The sequence below is a fragment of the Cryptotermes secundus genome, unplaced genomic scaffold (assembly GCF_002891405.2).
Source record: "Cryptotermes secundus unplaced genomic scaffold, Csec_1.0 scaffold1269, whole genome shotgun sequence".
Taxonomy (NCBI): domain Eukaryota; kingdom Metazoa; phylum Arthropoda; class Insecta; order Blattodea; family Kalotermitidae; genus Cryptotermes; species Cryptotermes secundus.
Window position 1 is genome coordinate 370,408 of NW_019720738.1, and position 24,001 is coordinate 394,408.

The 24,001-nt window shown below is 44.4% G+C and overlaps 1 protein-coding gene across 3 annotated transcripts in view; it reads right to left on the reverse strand.

The window, feature by feature from the left end:
- Positions 1–243: 243 nt before the first annotated feature.
- LOC111873247 overlaps positions 244–24,001 on the reverse strand; it is a 65,121-nt gene continuing 41,363 nt past the window's right edge. Inside the window, exons 3-13 of one of the 3 annotated variants that reach the window (XM_033755037.1) lie at positions 12,685–12,964; positions 12,130–12,311; positions 11,401–11,647; positions 10,909–11,132; positions 9,636–10,023; positions 7,643–8,011; positions 5,001–5,941; positions 3,702–3,986; positions 1,823–1,940; positions 1,427–1,594; positions 244–443 (exon numbers count right to left, since the gene is read on the reverse strand). In XM_033755037.1, coding sequence (XP_033610928.1) covers positions 1,466–1,594; positions 1,823–1,940; positions 3,702–3,986; positions 5,001–5,941; positions 7,643–8,011; positions 9,636–10,023; positions 10,909–11,132; positions 11,401–11,647; positions 12,130–12,311; positions 12,685–12,933 — 3,132 coding nt within the window. In that variant the 5' untranslated portion in view covers positions 12,934–12,964 and the 3' untranslated portion in view covers positions 244–443; positions 1,427–1,465. Of the gene's footprint in view, positions 1,595–1,822; positions 1,941–3,414; positions 3,501–3,701; positions 3,987–5,000; positions 5,942–7,642; positions 8,012–9,635; positions 10,024–10,908; positions 11,133–11,400; positions 11,648–12,129; positions 12,312–12,684; positions 12,965–24,001 lie in introns of those variants that run through there. The other 2 variants (XM_023867796.2, XR_002844368.2) reach the window with 2 other exon arrangements.

The following is a 24,001-nucleotide window of genomic DNA, read 5'->3' on the forward strand; positions in this document are numbered from 1 at the left end:
AGAAAAATCTTCCTGAATGATCAGCTGTGTCATGGATGAGCTAAAAGCCAGCATTTCTGAGACTTGCTCTGTCTCCAACTTAAGTTTCGATCCTGAGCTCAGGGCCCTTGCCCCAGTTCCCCCTCCCCCTGTGTCCATGCCATTTTCTTCGTGCTCATCTTATTCTTCTACCCTGAAGATGGAGGCAGCAGGCTCCTGTGAACTGTTGATAATCTAGATAATCTACCAGACTGTGGTGTCTCATCTCAGAAGACAAAATCTTCATAGTTTGAGGACCTCTTATTTCTCTTAAGTTTTCCTAATGACCTGGATGTTTAACCATGACCACGTGTCACAGTGATCCCAACCTCGTGACTCTCCAGTACGTTCGTTGGCACAAAGTGAACATTGCATAAAATGCTCTGATAAACAGTCAGATGTTTCTCATAGCAGCAATTTTACACCTGCAATTATAAGCACAAATAGTACAAGTGCTCTAAATACAAAAATAACTCTTAACAATATACATCAATATTTTCTGAGATATAAATTGATAAATACAGGCAACCATGATATAATGATAAGGAGGTGTACAGCATGACTTCTGAACTAGGGTGATCCTTAACACATTTACACATTTACTACCATGCCCCCATACTGGGATTTTACCTGCTGGGCCAGGCCACTCTTTCACAGAAACTGGATTTTTGACTTGCTATATTCAAAACACATTTAAAGAGAACAAGTAAATGGCTGAAATATGTAGTGGTCGAATGAAACAATAAAACTGATTAAAACCGTCGACATTTTGATTTTAATAGATTTTATTAAAATTTAATTTATTTTGTTGTGTCAACAGCCCTAGTACTTGGAATTTTAAACACAACATGATGCAAAAAAAAAAAAAACAGAAAAATTAACATAAAATTAAGCTATAACAATTTTCACATTGATTTGTGTAAAACTGCAATGCATTATGGCCCAATAAAATGTAGCAGACACCATCAAGTTGCAACATAAAATTTATTCATGCCATACCCCAACATGTTTGGTGTCTCAAAGATCCATTATGAGGGGTAACTGTTATTCTTTGAGAGCCAAAATATGCCACAGTACTGAGTAATTTGATATTATTTTATGATGTAATGTGATTTATAATAAACTGTATGAAAACTATAAGAATTTAATATTAAAAGAAGTGGCAGGGCTGTGCTCTGGCTTCACTGGAGCCCTGCGTGTTTTATATAATGGCAGAAATCCATAATCTGAATATCTGCAGTTAATTGGTGAACAACAGACAATCCTGATTTCTCACTTTCAGTTGTTGGCAACTTCATACATAGAAAATCATTCAGAATGTTGTTGACTACTGGTGCACCTGAATGGCTCAACATACAAGAATATTTCTTTTGGAACACACTGTCACTATACAATAACCTATACTTGCCCATTATTTTAAAGTAAACTATGCTGATTGTCCTTAATTCTAGCTAACAGTTTGAGCAACATTGTGGGACGAGGTAGCCCCAGGGTTGAACACAATGGGTCGGTAGCCCTTGTTATTCCGGACGAATGGCTTCACGGCTGTGAGGCTGAAGTGACTCGGTGGAAAGGCCTGTAACAGTGATCAACCACAATACACCAAATGCTCTTCACACTCAACAATATCACAGTTCTTACAATTATTTAATTTACAATCAAGATTATGATCTCCTGAGATTGATACTGTGTTGTTTGGTGGATGGGTACAAACATTTTATAGAACACTGCTGTCGTACCTATCGACAAAACAACGTGGCATCATATTTCAGAAGATTTCAGTCTTTGCCTCAATTTCTTATACCTTTGCCAGCTGAGATTCCATCGTTCTGTCTTCACTGCATGATACTATCTTATCAGTTTTTGGAACCTCTTCTGGACTGGAGAAAGCGCTCTGGTCACCAGAAGCTGGACTGGCCGACCTACAGACAAACATTCCTCTTCAAGAAGGGAGGTCACATTGACAGGCTCTGTTTAGCATCCCATGATGGAAGTATTAAGATCACAGTCATGTGGGATGACATTTCTAGTTTGAAGGAACCTGCAGGAGGCAGTATTATATAACTGAAGCTTCCATGGTGACTACATGCAATGAAGTCTTCTTCAGCAACCAACTGTTGCCCCAGTGGGGCCCATGTTGTAACAGCCAAGAGCATACTCTGTGAGTATAAATATGGCATACAGCTGCTTCACTTGTGACATCATCCTTGGTGATTAAGACAGATACTGTCTCCAAAATCGCCAGAACTTTGAAAAGTAACTGCACCTCTATGTGGATCTTTGCCGGAGGACTTCATTGCATGTAGTGAGTAATTCTTTGGGCTTATTTTGGACTTCACCCATCGTCTGGTATGTAAAAGACAAAAGACCACAACGTTTTGAAGACTGGATCTGTCTCCGTCTTCAGGTGGATAGGGAAGGATAAACCTACTCAGTTGGGCCCGTTAGAAAGAGCTAGTCTCAATCACAATCAAAATAAGCCAAAAGAAGTACAGTATACACCATCTCCAGAATCATTTCAAGTCTATATGTAGTGAGTAAGTTCCCCCAGAATGCTGGTACATCTGCCGGTACTGCTAATCTGTGAGCTTGACCCTCACCATCGCGTGGTCTAAGAGTACCCTCCCTAAAAACATAGCACCATCCCAAGGAATGGCACACAGCTACTGTCAACAAATTGCACGTTGTGTAGTAGGAAAGCCCTCTTGCCCTCCTGCCCACACTTACTGAACCACGGCCAAGGTTGTGTGCTCTAGTGGCAGACACTACCCACCAGTGTGACTGTGTGGTGCTGTGACTCCAGGGCCACAATGCCAACTAGTAAATATGACTTCAGAGTCATATAAGGCAAGGGTTAGGCCCTACCATAGCTCAGGCAGTTAGTTGCTGGCTTCCCACCACAGAGGTCTGGGTTCAATCACAGGGCAGTCCGTGTGAGGTTTGTGGTGGACAAAGTGGCAACACAGTAGGTTCTTCATTGAGTACTACAGTTTTCCCCTACCAATTATCATTCCCTTAATGTTCCATTCTCTCATCTGTCATCAGGAGCAGGTAAAACAGGCTGCTTGCTGCCTGAGTCTGAAATGACCTGATCTCACCCCACTACAAGAATAAGAATTACAAAATAAGGTAGGGGTTTGACTGATATGGACCAAAATTAAATAGACATGTTAACTTATTAGTTCCAGACACCCAATACCAAATTTTACAACATACAGTCAGTAGTTCCAGAAACGGAACATGTTGAAGGGTAGAAAGACAGAAGTGACCACTAAATTATGCATTCATTTCATGCAATTTGTACAAAAGGATTCCTACAAATGTACACAAAAGCATCATAATTTTAGGTAACATGGAGTTACATGCCTTTCAAATATTACATATTAATGGACAAACCTGTGTTGCGTCATGACTCCAAGTGACGATGTTAATATTGAGTTGACTAGATTAAGTTAGGCAGCCTCTGCCACCACCGTTATACCCTGTGACAATACAATGTAGGTTAGTTACCCTCTGTATGTACATGTGAGGTTATGATCACACTGAAACAGAACTTCATAATACACAATGAAATTATGAAGATTATTGACAGGGCCAACATAAGCCCAAGTGCCACCCCAAGTTATAAGAAATTCTGCCAGTGTTATTAAATATGGTAGACCGTAAACAAAACTATTCTACACCTGCTTCGATGCTGACGTCGAGAGACTGGCCGAGTGGCAGGTTGGGACAGCTCTGAATCAGAACTAGCCAGGGAACGTCCTGGTCGAGCACCAAGGGCAAAGTCCCTGCGGTAGTTGTCTGATGACGAAGAACGCGGGGTGGACATCTCGGTGTCACCACGGTGACGTGGTGCCACATACACCTGGGTGCTCTTCGGCATGTCGTACACTACCTGCGGATGGTGCACAGTGGTGCGCTTTGGCTCTATGTGGGGCATCAGTGATTCTGGCCCAGAGTCCAGGTACCTGGCAATGGAGGTTATCAGTGTCAACACATAAAAATACATACGCAGTGAGTCCTGGTTATAATAGACCAAATCCAACCGTCGACAACTGAATTTCTGACATCTTGAGGAACTAAGAAGGTTTTGTAGTTAGAACACTATTTAAAACAAAAGAGAACCCTCGTATAAAAAAAAAACTTTATGTAATCACATTATGTGTTTATATGTTTATTGTGTGTACTGGGGTGTACTTCCATGAATACCCCTTCACTCGTCTGTAGCGGACATCAGCAATAATGGACACGCTACCCCACTAGTAGTAGTCCATTATAATGAGTATTTACTGTATTTATACAGTAAACTGATGATTATCTGCAGTAGTGCAGGGCAGCAGTAACAGGGATAACTGGCAATGCATAAATCATTAGAGGACACTGCGGTTAGTAACTAAGGGCTTCTGAAATTCCCATGATTAATCTGGAAAATGGATGGCATTCCCATGGATAATCAAGAGTCTACTGCATTTACTATGCAGCCTTTGCATGAAGTGAACATACAGAAGAGAACACATTCATTTGTCCATTTGCTATATCTGTTAAATTACTGGAGAGATCTGAATGGATCTTGTGGAATGCCAACCAAAAATTCAACATGGAAACACAATTGAACAGACTAGCCTACAAGCATTGCATTGGGCTTGTATTTGGGATGTGCTTGCTTTGAGTCTTGGTCAGAATACTGACTATCATTACCAAGGTTCTTCCTGCTTTTCCCCTCAGTCCCTATAGGAAAAAGTTGGGATAGTACCTTGATTAGGACGTGACCACTTCTTTCTCAAGTCTGTTTTGATTTACGATTCGTCTGTCATCCTACAAGTACAATCTAGCATTGTTAAATAGCACCCCCCCCCAAACTGATAATTCTCATCTCAAGCTACAGCTTCCATTGTTCAGTATTTTCCATGCATTCAACTCTATACTAGCTGCACAGTTAAAGAACTATCATTATATAATCACTATCTTTGCTCCAAACTTACCTGGACTGCCTGTACTCTCTGTATTCTCTGCTAGGCTGATGGAACTCTGATAGCACTTGGGTGGAAGCAGTCTGTCTCGGTGCCTTGCCTGCCCCTGATGGTCCAGATGATGCCCCAGATGCTGGGGAAGGTGTTGATGAAGGAGCCCCATCCGGATCAGCCCTTGTGTCCCCCCACCCTAATGGCAGTGATGAGTACATGTTCTCATCCAAGCTGAACAGCCGAAGTTGTTGGCGGATGCTGGCTTTTTCACGTGCTCGCTTCCTTTGGAATTCTTCTTCCACTCTCTGCATTGCTTCTAACTCTCCCAGACGCTGCCTCTCTTTCAGTTCTGCTTCCCTGGAAAGTTTCTCGGCTAATCTGCGGCGTTCAATTTGCCTCACTGTGCTCTGGAAAGTAAAACGTCTGCCTTTGCCTCTTTTGTCAGGCGCAGGTGTTGTCTGAGGTACCTCCACTACATTCCTCCTGTCAGGGGATGGAGTCCTACCCAGCTGACGCATTTCTGATGCTGCTGATATGTTGTCACATGACTTTGAAAGTGGCACCGAGGCTCGGAGATTACTAGCAGCTACACCTGCACTGTGGGACCTCCCTCGGCCAAATGACATGTCTTCAGCAGAAGTCTGGCACTGGGTTTGATACTCAGGAAGGTACATAACATGGCCACCTGAAGCAAGATACGAAAAGGAGGGACGAATATCCTGGTCAGGAGATGAGGGGCTGCTGGTTTGAGCTCCCCAGGTGGTTTCCAAGTGCAGGGAGTTGGGGACACTGCGGCTAAGAAGCCAATTTTCATCAAGAGGTTCACCCCTTGTGGGACTTCCTGCACTGACACTACCTAGCGCTGCCCCAAGGATGCCAGATACTGAGCGACGCAACTTTGTGAGGCTGTTGAAGGAGGCCTGTGCTTCCCGCTGGTCTCGCATCTGCAGTGGTACCATCTGAACAGGAATAACAGATTGTTCAAAAGCATCACTTTAGACTTTGTACATTACCAGAGATACATAAAAGTATTATTCCGGGTAGATTCTTAATAGTTCTGACAATGGTGTATTTGATACACCTATGAAAACTTTTGAATGATTTAGCCAATGATCATGATACTCACTGCAATCATATGGCACTGAACAGTCACCACAGCTGCGGCAAACATGGGGCAATCAATTCATTTACAGAACAATGTGTGTATGTATGTATGTATGTACGTATGTATGTATGTATGCCCCTCACCTAGAGCTGCAACTTTTCCCAAGACATTCAGAGGGAGTGGGGCAGATGAGACACTAGGAGGGTTAAAATATAAAACATATATTCACATTTTGATTATTGAGTTTTCAGACTTTGTCCATTGTTTGGTATTCTCAAGAATACAGCATTTTGAAAACTGGATCCATTTCTTTCCTCAGGTGAGGGTTTCTGATGACAGAAACAGATCAAGTTTCTGAAACACTGTGTTCTTTAGTGTTCTTTAGAACACCAGACAATGGACAAAGTACAAACAACCAGTAACGCTAAGTGTTACACATCATCATCAGGACCCTTAGAATATGTTTTCAAATATTTTCTGGATACTTAAAAGAAATTATTTGTTTCGCTTTCTTATCTACCAAAAAGTAATAATATAATTGTACTAAAAAATTATGAAAAATAAATGTTTGAGTTTTTACTTCAGTTGCTTATTGAAATTATAGCTTAACAGAATAAGAACAATATTGCTGAATCTGAATTTCTCATAACAGTTACTATGAAGAGTACAATCTCCTGAGTTGTGATGCTGAGTCTGTTGGAAGGAGTCCATTGATGTTTCAGAGGACTGCCAGTGCACATCTAGCAAACTACACAGCATTACAATATAGAAGACTTAAGCAATAAGGGTTTAGTAATTATGTTCTCCAGTTTATCAGTTTAAAAACACACTACACACAACTGCATTAGTCTGAAAATTCTATATTAATTTGTATGTATGTCCACAGTTCACAATTAACAGCGACAACAGAAGAATTGAACAACGCCCTCTTGATACCAACAACTGATACTATTCCTATAATTTGTCATTTTAATTAATATGCAGTTCTGCCAATATATCCTACATAACTGAAATATATCTGCGCACCTGACAGGATTTTAATCCTTGCAGGATGACTCACAAGTAATTCCCCACAAGCTGCAATTCAAATTTATTTAATTTCCTAACTGTCAGATGTAAGTCTAACACTGGACTGAGTCCATTAAAGGCCAAGTCCATTTATTTAAACACATGGAAAACCAGTATGGCCAACTTATCTCTCTCTTTAACAATATTATTAGACTTGCATCGAACTGGACTTGATATGATTTACATGACTCTATTTTTATAGTTGGTAGTTTAACGAGATTGCATCTAGACTCTAAAGTGTCAGATGATAGGACGATTGCTGAAAGATGGATACAAGGAATTGGACAGTATTTAGACTCCTAACCGAGGCAAAATCCTGCCAGGAAAGCCATTACCCTGAGATCTGGTCTGAGTCCATGTTCAGCCCATGGATGTTGGATTAATTCAGCAACTGAATTGCAAAAAATATATCTGAATGTAAAGTCGAGCCCAAGAAAGGACACAAAAATTTGCATGAAGATTGCAATGACAACTGATGCCAGCTCACCTTGGAGCCAATAACATCAGCATTGTCCGCATACAGAGACAGACACAGCCTGTCATCGCGAGGCAGAGAGAGGGAGAAGACGTGAGAGCGTGGGGAGAACTTGGGTTGCACAGCCCCAGCGCTGGTGGCAGGAGGAACCTCCACTCCCCCATCAGAGCTGGAATCCTCTTCATCTTCTTCCAGGTCCTGCTGTGGGGTCCAGGCCATCACAAGTGGACGCACAGACCCTGCCTGGACCATTGGCTTCCTACACAGTGGTGCTGCTGCTTCAGAAGGGTCCTCATGGATCCCAACTGGACTTGCATCTCCAGAAATACCAGAGTCACCAGATTTGTCATGGCTACTTCTTGGAGCCTGTTGCTGCAGGACCTTAAATGTTAATAAAAATTAAATGTATCTCTGTGTCTATGCACTATGATATGAAGCCTACAGTGGCTTCAAGGAAAGAATCAGTGATTTTCCAAATTTTGGTTCTAAATAGACCTAGAAGAAAATGGTCTGCATCATGCTCTGGCCATCTATGCAACAAATGTTAGCCACTAATAACATATGAGTTATATGTGCCCATGTCTGTGTGTGTTGTTCCATTCATAATTTTCATATTTTGGTCAGTACTTTACTTCACTTAATGTGTGTCATTTCATAAAATACTGTATTTATTTACCCATGCGGTCATTTCACTAATTAATTGGAATACTGCTACTTTTCTAGCACCCTGCACAGTCTCACGTCCCAACAGACAGCAGTCCTGTTATCCACGACTGACAGAACCTCAAATCTCAAGCTTCATTCTTTATTTATCTAAGAAATGTTGTTTAATCACTAATGCAACTTTTTGTGCTGTTGTTTATTCACACTTTCTTTCTCTATTTATTCATTAGTGACTCAGTTTAATTATTCAGCCCTGCAGTCTTCAACAAGCAGACTGTCTCAAGTGGTAACACTTCCGACTTTACTCAGAATGTGTCTGGTTCAAATCTCAGGCAGGTTACCAATTATACGGACTGGGGTCTCCTGTGGGTTTTCTCTGCCCCTCTGGGCAAATGCCAGGAAAGTACCACAAATTAGGCCATGACCACCTCCTTCCACATCCTCACTACTTCATTAGTCATTAATCGGCATTCCACTGAACACTACATAATCGGAGTTTCTGGCGGCATCAAGAAGTGCAAATAAATAAATGACAGACATTCTTCAGTCCACTGACCAACACATTTTTCATTACTGACACTTACATTCTATCATTCATTAATCTTCCATTCTTGCCTAACTAACGGACCAACTTATTAACTCCATGGAGTCAAGTCCTTCTTGAGAAGCTGCCGGTCACTCAACTTCTCAAGAATTTCCCAACATTTTGTGGAAACTGAAGCTTCATTACCAGTTCATAAGAGCCTTCAACTGATCCCTATCCTGAGCCAAGAAAGTCAAGCCCACACCACCCCATCCTATTTCTCTACTATCCATCTTATATTCCAAATTTGTCTAGGACTTCCTAACAGTTTCCTTCCTGCTGGCTTTCCCACCAAAATCCCATAAGCATGCCTCTTCTCCGCCACGCATGCTACATGCCAACTCCTTCACTTGATCATTCCAGTTACATATGGCAAGGAGTACAGGTTATGAAGCTCCTCATTATGTACTTCTCTCCATACTCCTATTATTTTGGTCGATCCATCAGTCAGTTAAATTGCTGCTGGCCCTCACCAGCACAGTGAGTCCCGTTACCGTCTGATAGCTCTGGGAGGCTTCCACTCTCACCCCTCAGCTCCCTGAGCTCTTCCCCTCATGTCAGAGACCAAGCTTCATAATTTTCCATGCCTCAAATTTTTATTTGTTCTTTCAGCTAAGCATTTACGTTTAAACATTTATTTCTTCATTTTCTCGCCAATGCTTTCATTTCCTTCTACACCTGCACACATATTTACTAATTGGTCTATGCAACGTTTAGTTCACTGCTTCATTTATCGTTCACTCTTCTTCCTTCTCATACCTGCTGCAGAGGGGGTGGTGCCACAGGGCGGGACAGCCTTTGGATGCGTTCCTCCAGCAGGATGGAGCCTTCTTCTGTCTGGGCTGGCGATGTGGCACCAGGCTGATGTGCATCCAGTGTGGCCAGCAGGCGCCAGGCTGCTGTAGGTGAGAACCTAGGTATCTCAAGTTGCTTCTTGGGCAGTGTTGGCCTTAGCTGCAATGCAATGCTGCCAACGTGTTCTTCTTCAGGCTCCTCGCTGGAAAGGCTACAAGGTGCATGTGGCACCCGCAAGCTAGCTGCAAACCGGTCCACTGCCTCACATTCGCCCTGCTCCATTCCAAAATAGAATGTCTTGACGGGCACGCCATGGTGCCTCTCTTGTTGCAAAGTGGCCACTGGAGGAATGCTGCAACATAGAGGTACTCATAAATCTGTTCCCTATTAAGATGGAAAGGAAATGGTTGGCTGTTGAAACCAATGATTCTCCAACTTCTGTACCTTGTGTCCTACTGATTGTTTTGTCAAGAAACAATAGTCCCACCACAGGGGGATGTGTATTCTTACAATTATATATAATTTAGTGTCATATTAATCATTAATGGAAGTTCTTAAGAACTTCAAAGAGTCTAACAAATTTGTATACATTTTATTACCATAATTAATATAAAACAATATGTTGTTAGCAGAATTATGATTACATTCAGAGCACAGGAAAGTTTGTAAAAGTAAATGTTTTCTTCATGAATTAATTGTTAGTTGTCTTGCAGGTCTCCCCAGTTTTCTTATACAAACCCAAACTTTCAGCAGACTGCTCTGCTTCGTTCTAGTTTCTTGCTTGGCTTAATTCTTTTGACCCCGAACATGGAGGTGACATGTTCCTCCAGTGGACTACACAGGGTTTTATTCCAGAAGATAGAACTCCTCAAGGACCTAGCTGCTGGGTGAGTTCATTATTCAGCAAGTCATGAGAAGTTACTGGTAGAAACAAATGGCTGTGAAATTAGTTGAATTTTAGGTTATTTAATGACATTACAGCAACAGCAGAGGTTACTTGGCACTCACTAGGTTGAAAATATTGTTATGCTTCATTAAATGGAGAGGAAACTTGTGAAGACTCTCAAGAAGAGAACAGCCAGAGACTCCATCAATGGACATGGGACAGATACACCTTCTCTTATGAATTGCACACAGAAGGCACTCATACACACGGCTGAAAAATATTCCTAGAACTTTGTTTATCAGTATATTTATGGTCCTTTGAAAATCCTGGGGACTCCTACAATAAACTTACATTTCCCAGTGTGCACCAGATTTTTTGGGGGGTTCTGGCTTCTTGCGTGGTGGCAGCTGAGGGACAGGGTTCACACTCCGAAGTGGCAAGGCTAGTTCTCGTTCTGCAATGGACTCTCTGCCTGATCCTGCTCTCCTCACTGTCACCTCCCCTACAGGGGCTTCCCGGAGCACTGTTGCGGGGGGCCCTGAACGGAGCCTGCGCGCAGCTTGAAGCAGCTCTGCCTGAATCCCATAGGTGGCAGAAATGCATTGATAAAGAAAAAGATACTTTTTCTCTCATACACAAAACAGATTTGCTGTTGTTTCCATTTAGCACTGTTCGGTTTGACCAAGTCATGCAAAGACACTTACAGGAATACTAAACCACACTCTTCATGTACCATGAGAACCTGAAATCTCACAGAGGTCTAGTTGTGTACTTCACTGACAGAGCTACTTATCAGCCAATCAGAAAGAAAGCCAAACTGTTCACAAATCATCAGGACCTCACCTGAAACTCTGGGGATGACAGGCTCCGCTGGATGGATGGAGGTGGCACAGTCTTGCCAATATGCTCCTGTTCAAGTGTACGTCTACTGGCTGCATGAGCCGTCTTCTTGGTCTCAGCACGAGTCTTGAATAACCTGGCACGCCTGGCAGGTGGATCTAGTGTGTCCCAGTGGGAGGAATCTGGTGAAGAGCTGTCATGACCATGCGACTCTGGGGGTGGTGCTGGAGCTTTGTACTTCTTGCGGGACCTGCCAACAAGAGAGGGCTGGTTATTGACAGTGGCAAAAGTAGGAGCCAGTACTTTTAGAACTGGCTATGAATGGTTTCATCTAGAACTTCCAATATGGTAAATCTATCCCTGTAACAGGCCCATAAGGTTGTGAGATGTTGAGGCTCCCACATTTTCTAGACATTCGACTCACAGATGGCTGTGAGGTTGTCAGCCTTACTCACCAGCCGCCCTTTACTCATTTACTCATTTCTGTTAGAGGCTGAGTCAACCCCAGGGCCATAGTGCGGCTGGAAGGATTAGGTAAATTGAAAAAAAAAAATCCATCTTATTGGTACTAGAACCTTCCGACTTGTAGCATAGCGCCTCAACCAACTACGCTACAAGTGCAAGTTCATTTTTGTATATTAAAAAAGCCACCAAATATGGCAGTAATGCAACCTTGTTTTTATTTTAAAAAATCATGTATAACCAAAAATGGCACCTATGAGTCAGCCGTACCTGGATATGCGCTGCTTGGCGGGGCTGCTAACGTGGTTCGAGTGCGGGAGCCGCAGGTCAGGTTCGCTCCCACACCGTTTGCCCAAACCCTCGCCGTTCCCGCCGGAATGGGGCTGCCGCGGGTGCTGATGGGTAGACGTGCTGCGAGTTCGGTACACACGCCCCCCATCACCGGGCCGACCCTGTAACAAAGTATAATTAGAATGATCAAGTCAAGGAGGATGAGATGGACATGGGATGTAGCACGAATGGGGAGAAGATGCATGTATATAGGATATTGGTGGGAAAGCCAGAAGGAAGGAGACAACTGGGAAGACCAAGGCGTAGGTGGGTGGACAAGATTAAAATGGATCTTAGAGAGATAGGATGGGATGGTATGGATTGGATTGATCTCGTTTAGGATAGGGACCAGTGGAGGGCTCTTGTGAACACGGTAATGAACCTTCGGATTCCATGAAATTTCGGGAAATTCTTGAGTGGCTGCACAATTGGTGGCTTCTCAAGAAGGGAGTTAGTTAGTTTCGGACTGCACAGAGCAAACTAGCCAACGCATACCTGGTCATGCCTAGTGGCATTTTCCCCGAGCGATATGGTCTGCCGCCGGCCGCTGATTGTGCCGCCGTTCAGGAGGATGGCCCCATTGTCAGTGACCCGGAGTCGCTGCCCCGGAATCCGCTCCGGGAGGACCTTATTCTGGGGCGCCTTCACGCTCCGGGCAGTGCGTGGATCCCGCGGGTATGAGTTAGTCCAAGACTGGTGTTCCTCAGTGCGCCTGTGCAGACCGTGTGAGGTGGAGTTGCCCATACTGCTGCTAGCTGGGCCATATGCCTCACGCCTAGGGCAAAAATATGTCCCTCTCAATTTATCAACTGATTAACAGTGAGTTATTTATTACTTGGCCAGGCCGCGCCATAGCTCAAGCGGTTAGTCGCTGGCTTCCCACCGCGGCGGCCCGGGTTCGATCCCGGGTCTGGTCAAGTGGGATTTGTGGTGGACAAAGTGGCGCTGGGGCAGGTTTTCTCCGAGTACTTCGGTTTCCCTGCCACTCTTCATTGCACCAATTGCTCCTCAATCACCCTCACCTATCATCTGGGGCTGGTACAATAGGCCAGAAGTGGCCGCAGTACAAGGGACTTAGTCCCACCCCACTAGCAATACAAAAATATTACTTGGCCAGTGTTATTACAGAAACCGACATTAAGTATTAAGATATTATAACAGCATAATATTCTGTGATTTAACTCCGTGTAGTCTGGTAAAAATTTACCGACGTTTTGGAGGAATACCGCACTGCCTCACTATTCAGGTTCGAAGATTATGGCAGTATGTTCCTCCAAAATTCCGATAAACCTCTACAAGACTACACGGCGTCACATCCTATAAGATATTAGTACTCTTCTTTGTCATTTTTATGTTTCGTGGCGGCTACAATGAAAACCTCAAATCCAACATCAAGAAATTTAAAGAATGGCGAAGTAAAACGTACAAACAAGGAATATCAACAACTTATTGTTTTATACTGGTTGAAAAACGACGTTTCGTGACAGTCCAGATATTTACGACACGCATGAGGCACTGCTTCTTGCAGCCTACTTTTATAAAAGGTAAAGTTGCCCCTGTGATCAATTAAACACAAGACCAAGAAAACGCTTTGTACAGTGGCGGTATATCTCCATGCATTCTTAACCTCAACACTAGATTAAAGTGAGTGATCAGCTTCGCGCTCCAACCTCTTTACCCATAGCGAAAAAGTCCGTTTGGAGAGGAGGCAGTGGAGATAACTTCCAGTCGGGGATCGAACCCCCGTTGTCTAGCCTGTAGCCCTGTCACTACAGCAGGTGAGCTACCCTGTTCTGACTTCCATTTATTACGATAAGATCGGAAGACTCGTGTTCCGCCATAACGACAATAGAACTGTACGTTACCATGGAAATATAAGCCTACTGACAGACGAAGTTTTCAAAAGGCTTAATAGAGGAATATTTATGCTCATCTTCGGCCCCCTCCTCGTGGGGAGCATACAACGCCTCCTTGAGACGTCAATAGAGCACGTGCTTACGGGCATTGCAGTTCAGATGTTTCTCGTCACAGAGCTCGTGCTGCCACCTGCTGGCTTCGTGATGAATTAACAATGGTAGTCTACGAACATTATTCCTACGTGCTACGGAGAGCTGGACTACCATTAATTCAGACGTTTCGGGATGTCAAATTCGATTCGGATCAGATACATAACTATTTCAACACGTTTTCTTGCCTTATGTAACTTCTATCGTTTTGAAATTGTAAGTGGGTTGAGAACAAAAGACACAAAGTTTATTCAGCCCTACTAAACAAAACTATTTGAATACTAGCAGCAGTACCTCTTTCTTCCCCCGGGCTACGGCTGCACTCTTTGTCATATCACAATGTATAAAAGCTACAAATTTTAAGAGGGGTTGTTCTCACAGCTGCGGTTTTGGACATGTCGCCTCCTTCAGGATCGAAGAATAAGCCAAGCAACGAACCGATGTGAAGCAGGTAGCGAGCAGAGAGAGGAAGCAGTAGGATATGTACGATTAAAATGTTAATTACTTCTCTACTATAAGAAGAGCAATTTAAGCGGGATAGCAGGGAGTCGAACTCCGGGACTCCAGAATGTAAATTGTAAAGGACCTAATCCCCATTCATATTTTGACGTGCAGGCCCGTTGCTAAGCACAGATCTCGCAACAAACGAGACAATCGCCTTTGCTATGCAATAGGCGAATGAACAATGTGATATGAAACCCGTTTCTAGGCAACGGATCGGTAAACACATTCAAACGGCAACGAATACCCACACAACACTAGATTTACTGCTGGAAACTGTGTTTTCCGCTCAGTCCGTACAAAGTGGTTACAAGGAAGATAATTTTGGTCGCCCACTTAGTTGTCAGTTTACACGGAGTTAGTTGAGAGTTGAGTTCTGCACGGGAGGCTGTGAAGACAGGACCTGAGAGCGTGAAGCTGAAGAAACTCCACTGTTAGAAGCCGTTGCAAGGAAACGGCTTGTGAAGACATAGAAGGCTGGAAAATTGATCTGTAAAGTGAGGAAATCAGCGATGGCACTGTAATTACGTATTTGTAGTTCCGCATACTGTGTATAAGTAGTCAATAAATCCATTCACCAATTCATACCCCGTCTACAGTCACACACCTAAATCGTGACAACGTTCAATACATCGCATTGTCGCTGTTAAGGGAAAATTATTAATTTCGTACATAATTCCGTAAATTTCGTACAGGCATGTGGCATGTGTTGAACTGCTTCCTTGACCTATCCGAGACTCATAGGGGGTCCAAAGGGTACTAAGCAGCGTCCGCGCCCTCGGAAGCGTCGCGACGCTAGTGGACAACTGACAAACCGATGATATCGTGAATATATTCCAGCGAAATCTTTCTTCCAAGGTGTTGTGTGACGTGCATGGCCCAGGGGTTTGCAATGGATTGCAACGAACAAAAGACAATCTTCAGTCAGGCGTACCAGCCCACAAATGAACGCAAAACTTAAGCTGCACAGCCGCTTTGCTTGATGATGCTACACAAAGGCAACGAATAAAGCAAATTCGCCTCTCAAGTACAGATCAAATATCTTAAAACCGGAAGGCATGCGCGTTGCGGTAACTTCTGGTATTTTCGTTTAATCACTCACACTTTCCTTGGTTGACTGATTGATCGGTTCCTTTATTTATTCTCATACTTTTTTAGCTCACAGATCATCAACGCATATAACTATCATCATCAGCAGCAGCAAACGGCCCTTTTTGAGTCACAGTCTTCCCTAGAAGATTCTGTCAGATTTCCGGTTTTCACTTGTCGGATTTCGCAACAGAAAATTTTTACAGAGGCCAGTCACGGTAGCCGAGCGGTCTAAGGCATGAATTGTCTTCACTCGCTCGGAAGCCGGGATCGTGGGTTCAAATCCCACATAAGGCATGGATATTTGGTATGTGTATGTCTTTATTCCGTGTTTATGTTGTCGTGTGTTTAGGTAGAGGCCTTACGACGAACTGATCACCTGTCCAAGGAGTCCTACCGTCTGTAAAAATGATCATGAAACTGAGAAATCCGAGGTCAGTTCCTAAGGGGGCCGTAGAGCTAGCGTCCAGCCCCCAACCTGGAGGGGCAGTCCCTGTATTTATGTCTCACCAGTGACAGGGTGGACCAATTATAGCCCCACGCACCGGGTTCCTCTTTGTCACCTCCACACGCAACAACGCAAACATCAGCGAAACATTAAACTTTCTCAGCCTAAATAAATCGATGCAAAGAAACTGCACACTCTTTCTCACTTACAGCAGAAGCGAAATCGATTACTACTCGCCAGGCCGTTATCACTTGCGGCATACCGAACAAAAACAAAATTCGTCGGACCGTTAACAATTCGTGTACACGTATGAGTGCCCAGTGTGCGTAGCGTTATGTTCCTGAAGAAGCCGCATCCGTAGTTCTATTTCAGGACATTTCATCAGATAGAGGCGTTTTCGAGGCAATCGATATTCTGAGTTCTTGAGGGCCAGTTTAAGGTCCCAGTTTTTGGAGCTATCTTGTTCATATTCGCCGGGCTCCCTTCTCTGATGTATAAACACTTAAACGCCGACTATGAATGACATCCAGTCAAGACTTCAGGCCCTACCGAGGCAGACGTACATGCGCATTCCGCAACCACTTTCTCGTATTCGAAAGGGGACTGACAACTTGTAAAAAGTAGAGCTATCCCTGTAACAGGCCGCGGAGGCCCACTGGATTGTGAGACGTCGAGGCTCCCACATTTTCTAGACAATCGGCTCACAGACGACGGTGAGGTCGTCAGCCTTACGCGCTGGCCGCCTTTTACCCACCAGGAACATTCCTGGTACTCATTTCTGCTAGAGGCTGAGTCAACCCCAGGGCCGTAGTGCGGCTGGAAGGATGTTTCTTCTTCCTCTTCGCGCTCACTTTGGAGCAGGGGCTGATTTCTCAGTTTCATTGATCATTTTTACAGACGGTAGGACTCCTTGGAAGAGTGATCAGCTCGTCGCAAGGCCTCTACCTGTAGACAAACACAGAAAAACGCACACAAACATGCATGCCCTGAGTGAGATTCGAACCCACGATCCCGGTTTCCGAGCGAGCGAAGACAGTGCATGCCTTAGACCGCTCGGCTAGTGACCGGCTGAATAAGCACATACACATACCAAATATCTATGTCCTGTGTGGGATTCGAACCCACGATCCCGGCTTCCGTGTGAGCGAAGACAGTGCATGCCTTAGACCGCTCGGCTAGTGACCGGCTGAATAAGCACATACACATACCAAATATCTATGTCCTGTGTGGGATTCGAACCCACGATCCCGGCTTCCGTGTGAGCGAAGACAGTGCATGCCTTGGGGGCCCATACACGTACAAGTTTGGCTCGCGAGTCCGACTCGGCTCGCGTTCCAATGAGCCAAACTCGCCCGTGTGTGGGTCGCCACGCTCATACTTGTGTGGTGAAATTAATCCGAGCCAGGCTCCTCGCCGACCCAGACTCGTATGTATATGGGCCGCCTTATACCGCTCGGCTACCGTGACCGGCGCTGGAAGGATTAGGTCAATTGAAAACTCCAATGACATCGGGAATCGAACCGGCGACCTTACGGCTTGTACCAGAGTGCCTCAACCAACTACGCTACCGCGTGTCCCCCTGAAAACGTGTAAATTCTTCCTCATATACTGTATGAGAAAGTAAAGTCATAAAAAGAGTTAACAGCAGCAGTCGCAAAGAACGGCAGGCTGTCCAGTTCCCAAAGAGGGTTAGTCTTAGTCGCTTGAAGTGACGCTAAGACCCGATGAAAGACGAGAATGGGCCAACTGAAACAAATTGCCAACTGAAGACGACTTAGTTCTGCCTGGAAACTGTGTACTTCACCGTTTCATGGCGTTTACTGATCAGAATTATGAAAATGTACCGCCATTAGTCCGTGTCACGTTCGCTGGTTCAGTGATCGGATATTCATGAATGAGAGAACATTGAAACTTGACGATTTGGTCCCAAATGATAATCTCGGAGGACGCACTTTACGGTCGACCGATCACAGCATTGCTCAATGCGGTTCCTTTTGCAAGTGGCACGAAACAATTGGCGCCACAGTAAGTCGCAGACAAACAAAAGAAGCGCCAAAAAGAATGCAAGGTTTCCAGGAAACGTTCTCCAAACCCACATTAAAAAACAGTGCAATGAGGGCAATTTTAGATTCTACTTGGCAAGAAATTGCCCTACTCCAGCAATTACGTATCTTGCCAACAGAATAAATTTCCCGTCACACGGGCCTGAGATTTACATCCTGTTGGTCAGAGAGGAACTTACATCAAACCATGTCGAAAAGGGAAAAATTCCATTCCACCAGTTTCCCCCGTTTTTCATCAGGAAAACTTTACATCTGCCTGTTCACTGTGGTCCTGTTCGACTGATTTAGGTGAAAGAATGTAAAAATGCATCCACACTAAACGTTGCCGACAAAGTTACTTTTGTTTTGTGTCCGTCAAAACCCAACTTTGCACGAAGCCGAAACGGGAATCTAACAGCCCCCTCACAAGAAATCCTGCTGCATGGCCTGAAATAGTCTCACTAACCTATGCCTTTCACCAGGACCCTTGAGGAATATAAATTTCCTTGAAACAGGTCCTCAATTATAATCACGAGGCTGAGTGGACCACGTTCCAGACCCACTACTCCTCAGAAAAAAATCTGGTAGCGCCGAGAATCTAACCCGGACCTCGAGATCTGTAGCCAGGAACGCTGACCACTAAACACAGAGGCTATCATATAAAGATACAAGGGACGTTTGTTTCTAACTCTGTGCAGCGATGTTGTCATTTATCCCACGTCACAGAAAATACACTGCGTCTCCATTACAAAGAATAACCTGTTCAACAGAATTACTGGGTTTCGGGACTTTCTCCATCGTCCGGTATTCTAGAAACCAGAAAACACGACGTTTCGGAAAGTGGATCTGTTTGCGTGCTCAGGTGAGTGGGTTGAGAGACACCTACTCTGTTGGGCACCTTAGAAAGGGATAACCTCAATCAGGCGACTTCCTACCCCCTCACCTGAGGACAGAAACAGACCCAGTTTCCGAAAGGTGTTTCTTTCAGTTTTTAGAATACCGGACGATGGACAAAGTCCAAAAATCCAGTAATTCTTAGTATTATACACCACCGTCTGAACCCTTTTGAACCTAACCTGTTCATACTGTACATAGAAGTAATCGCAGCTCCTTCTGAGAGCCATATACATATATACATACATACATACATACATAATTCATAAATTCACTGACCCGTTGTCCGAATTGGACCGGATATTGAACGCGTCAAAATAAGACTTGATTGCAGAAGTACTACAATCATGTTAACAGCAAACAACCACACACCTAAAAGCACCAAAATAACCACAATTTACATTGTAATTCATAAACAAAATTACAAGGAATATAGTTATTAAATGTTATAGATGCTTAGCAGAAATATATTCATCTATTGAATAAAAAGCATGGAGCACAGAACACAATATGTGAGAAAAACGTCGAAGATGGTACATATAGTAACCATTATGCTTTAAGAAAGCAACAGCCTACTTGATGTGTTTCATCCAATATTCTCCTGACTTCATTCGTCATTTTAAAGACATATTCAGAAGCTTAACTTAGCCCGAACAGAACTAAATGATATATTTTAACAGCGTTAATGGCGGTGATCACTCCACACGCTAGTGCTCTATGCTACATGGAAAGAAGAAAGGCATAGAAAATCCCCAACACGCAGCCCTCGCCATTCCTAGTGCCAGGATTAAGGAAACAAAACACTAACGGTATCCCTCATCACATGTGAAAGAGATGAATTTCACTTGTTCTCTCACACGGGCCCGCCATTGTGCACAGAACAATGTATGTAGAAAGTGCACAGATAAAAGATGCAAACAAATGAATGTCGTCTCTCTCTTCAATCCCGTGGCCTACTTCATCCCAGCCCAAAGATCATAAAGAGTCTTCCGGCGGCGCGAGGCCTGGGAGTCACAGTGCATTTACATACAATGTAAATAAACTAAAGGTTTCTACTTGAATGCACTGGCAGTGCTGTGTGCAGAGCGACAAGGAAGCGTAAGCACGCCAACAGCTGAATGTGACAAGTGTTTCAGTTGCACCTTACTAGCGCGAGCGCATCAGCTCCACCTCATCTGTTTGCATGTAACAGCTCGGAAACCTCTGAAAATATATCTTTATTTATTCTGCATTAGAGAGCCGACACATTCCAATTCTGAAATCCAAATAAGTAAACAGCGTTCACTCTGCACTAAGACCCAGTACAAGCGCTTCTGAGCGCACCTTGAGCCTAACTGGCTCGACATTTCCAGGAGCGCGAGCAGCTTCGGAGGAAAGTTTCAGAGAGAACTGACACATCTCACATCTCATGTAAAGTGCACTTTACGCAAATCGCACGCTTTTCGAAGTGATTAAACGAAAGAGGCTTTTTTACGCTGTGTCGTTTCGTAATTCGAGAACTGAAAATTCAGGGGTAATAAGGGACAGAAGGCACCAGAACTGTTATGCCATGCATATAGTTCCTAACTTGTTACTTTATTCTGACATCAGATATCCGTATTATCAAAAATATCTACACAAAGATAGGCCAATAACAGCTCATAAAAGCAAAGGTAAAGCTACTCCTGTAACAAACTGTGGAAGCCCACAGGGTTGTGAGACGTCGAGGCTCCCACATTTTCTTTAGACAATCGGTTCACAGATGGCGGTGAGGTTGTCAGCTTTACGCGCCGGCCGCCCTTTACACCACAGGAAGATTCCTGGTACTCATTTCTGTTAGAGGCTGAGTGAACCTCTGGGCCATAATGCGGCTGGAAGCATTATGTCAATTGATAAAAATCCAATAATCTCATCGGGACTTGAACCCGCAACCTTCCGGCTTGCAGCATAGTGCCTCAACCACCACGCTACCGCGTGCCCCCAACAGCTAATAAGTATAATTATTAATTTATTTTATCAATTAGTCTGTTTACAAACGAAGAAGAGACTTAAACAAATACATTTCGTTAAGTAGTGGGTCTCAGTCTCTTCTTTCCGTTGCTGCACTTTGCAATTGTACACATTCTCAAGTCACAGAGCACCGTTAAATCAGGCAACAGTCACGAACATGCAAGACGTTCACGTTTTTTCCTTCTTCTAGTGAGTATGGTTCACACATTTCATGAATATGGCTTCTCCATTCCGCGTGTGCGTCCACAATTATAACTGCAGGGAAGAGTGAAACAAGAACATTCATGAGACACGTTTTGACTGCATTTTGCTTTAACTTACATCGTGGTGCTCGGAACTACTGAGCCGTGATAAAGGCTCTGCAGCACAACCTGTACACATATCTTCGCTTTAAATCAGGATTACGTACGTAAAAGAGAACATTGAACTGCCGTGTGAACCACGCCCCAAGCGGAGAGCAGCGGAACCTTTCGGCGTAGACGTGTGAATTCGTGAAATGACTGCTCGCAATTACACGTCTTGGCAACCCGTGACAACTGCGTTCAACGCTGCAGCCCTGTGGCATGCCAAATAATGGAAAAAAAAAAATACTTGTTAACCATTAACCGGTACACACTCAAACCTTAACCAAAAAAAAAAAAAACAACAACTCATTTTGCTTTCTGGCGCGGCCGCAACTAAATTTAGAAATTCGCTTCGCCGTGTCCGTCTGTCCCATGTCACGGTGGCATGTCGCGTCCTCACGTTGTCAATGGAGGAGACATCCTCCGGATGTAGTGGATAGCTGCGAATATACTAAATAAGCAATCGTGGACAGCCGACAGGGGGTGGTCATCAAGTTTGGGGGTTGGGCCTGGGGCTAGAAACTCCTCTTGATCACCAGAAACCACGGACCTGGACGCATTCCTTGAATAAATGATCTAAGCACGAGGAGCTTCATAACTTGTACTCTTCTCCAAGTATAATTAGAATGATCAAGTTCATGGGTGAGATTGGCAGGGCATGTAGCAAGAATGAGGGAGACGAAGAATGCATACAGAATATTAGTGGGAAAGCCAGAAGGAAAGAGACCACTATGAAGACCAAGACGTAGGTGGGTGGATAATATTAAAGTGGAACTTATATAGGATGGTGTGGTGTCGGACTGAATTGATGTGACTCAGGATAGGGACCAGTGGAGGGCTCTTGTGAACACGGTAATGAACCTTTGGGTTCCATAAACTGATGTGAAGTTCTTGAGTAGCTGCACAAGTGGCGGCTTCTCAAGAAGGGCCCTGCTCCATGAGTGAGTCCTCATGTAACTCGAGAGACGATCAAACGAAATCTCGCACCAATGCAAGTCGATACTGGAGAGTTACACTGCAACTTGTCGACCCAGTTAAAACCGAATCACAATACAAGGCAGTTCTGCATGTGTTGCTGTGCGCCTGCAGCGAGGCAGAACCCAGCCTCTGTGATACAAGTCGTTGTTGTGTTCGCACTGCCGAACCGTTCGGATTACTGGATTTCAAACAGATAGTTAGAATTTTGGGTAAAATGTTTATCGGAAACATTCATTAACGTAGCTCGGGGCCCGCACCTGTCGCCGCAGCCAGCACGCAGGTCCATTAGCACGTAATGTCCTTTGTTTTGTGGTGGCGTGGTGCTTAGATTGGGGCTCCGATTATTGGGGGACCGGATTAACGTGGGTGAAGACATATGGGGGTGTGGAGGTATAGCTCCACCATTCTTGACCTCTCCACTAAATGCAGGTGAGTGGTTATCTTCACGCCCCTGTCGCTTTAACCTGGGGGAATGAGCGCCAGGTACCCAATGGATAGGGGGCAGAGTGAGCCCCAGAGCCGTTTTGGAACGCTGTAAAGCAGGTAAAAATATTTTGCCCTTTCCAAGAATCGAACCCCAGCCGTTCAGCCCGTCGCTATACCGACTCAGATAACTTCTGTTTCGAAGCCAGGTGCTACAGGCTGTGAGGCTGCTTCATGTTGCTCAGACTACGGCTGCAAGAAAGAGGTCTGTCAAGCTAAGTCAGTGATCGCAGACATTCGGCCTACTAGTCAATCAGGATCAATCAGCTCATTAAGAAACTTGCCAGTCGGTCAGTAGCTGGAGCCCTACTTGCTGCAGCTTTCTCCCGCCAGCAGTTCCGTGGTTCCTGCCGCAAGCAATCTTGTTTCCGCCCACCCCCCCAAGTTTCGTTACACTCCTCTCCTGCCGCATTCTCTTGCTTTCTTTTCCTCTCCTCTTCCTACTCCTCATTTTCCTCACGTGCATTTCTGCTTTCCTTTCTCTACCTTCTCTTGAAATACTTATCTTCCACTCAAAGACAAGATACCATGTTTTGAAACCATACACACCAAGGGGTGGGGCACGTGATAGCGTACTTAGTTGAAGCAATGTGCTACAAGCCAGAACGTCGCGGGTTCGATTCCCGGTCAAGTCATTGGATTTTTTTTTTCAATTTACCTAATACTTTCCAGCATCACTATGGCCCTGGGCTCGACTCAGCCTCTAACAGAAATGAGTTCCAGCAATTTTGTTGGGGCTAAAGGCCGGCCGGTGCGTAAGGCTTACAACCTAACCGCCATGTGTGAGCCGATTGTCTATAAAATGTGGGAACCTCGACGTCTCACAGCCTTATGGGCCTCCATGGGTCTGTTACAGGGACAGCTTTACCTTTTTACCTTTACAGTTTTTAATATTTTTTTATTGCTAGTGGGGTGGGACTAAGTCCCTTGACTGCGGCCACTTTTGGCCTATTGTACCAGCCCCAGATGATAGGTGAGGGTGATTGTGGAGCAATTGGTGGAATGAAGATTGGCAGGGGAAACCGAAGTACTCGGAGA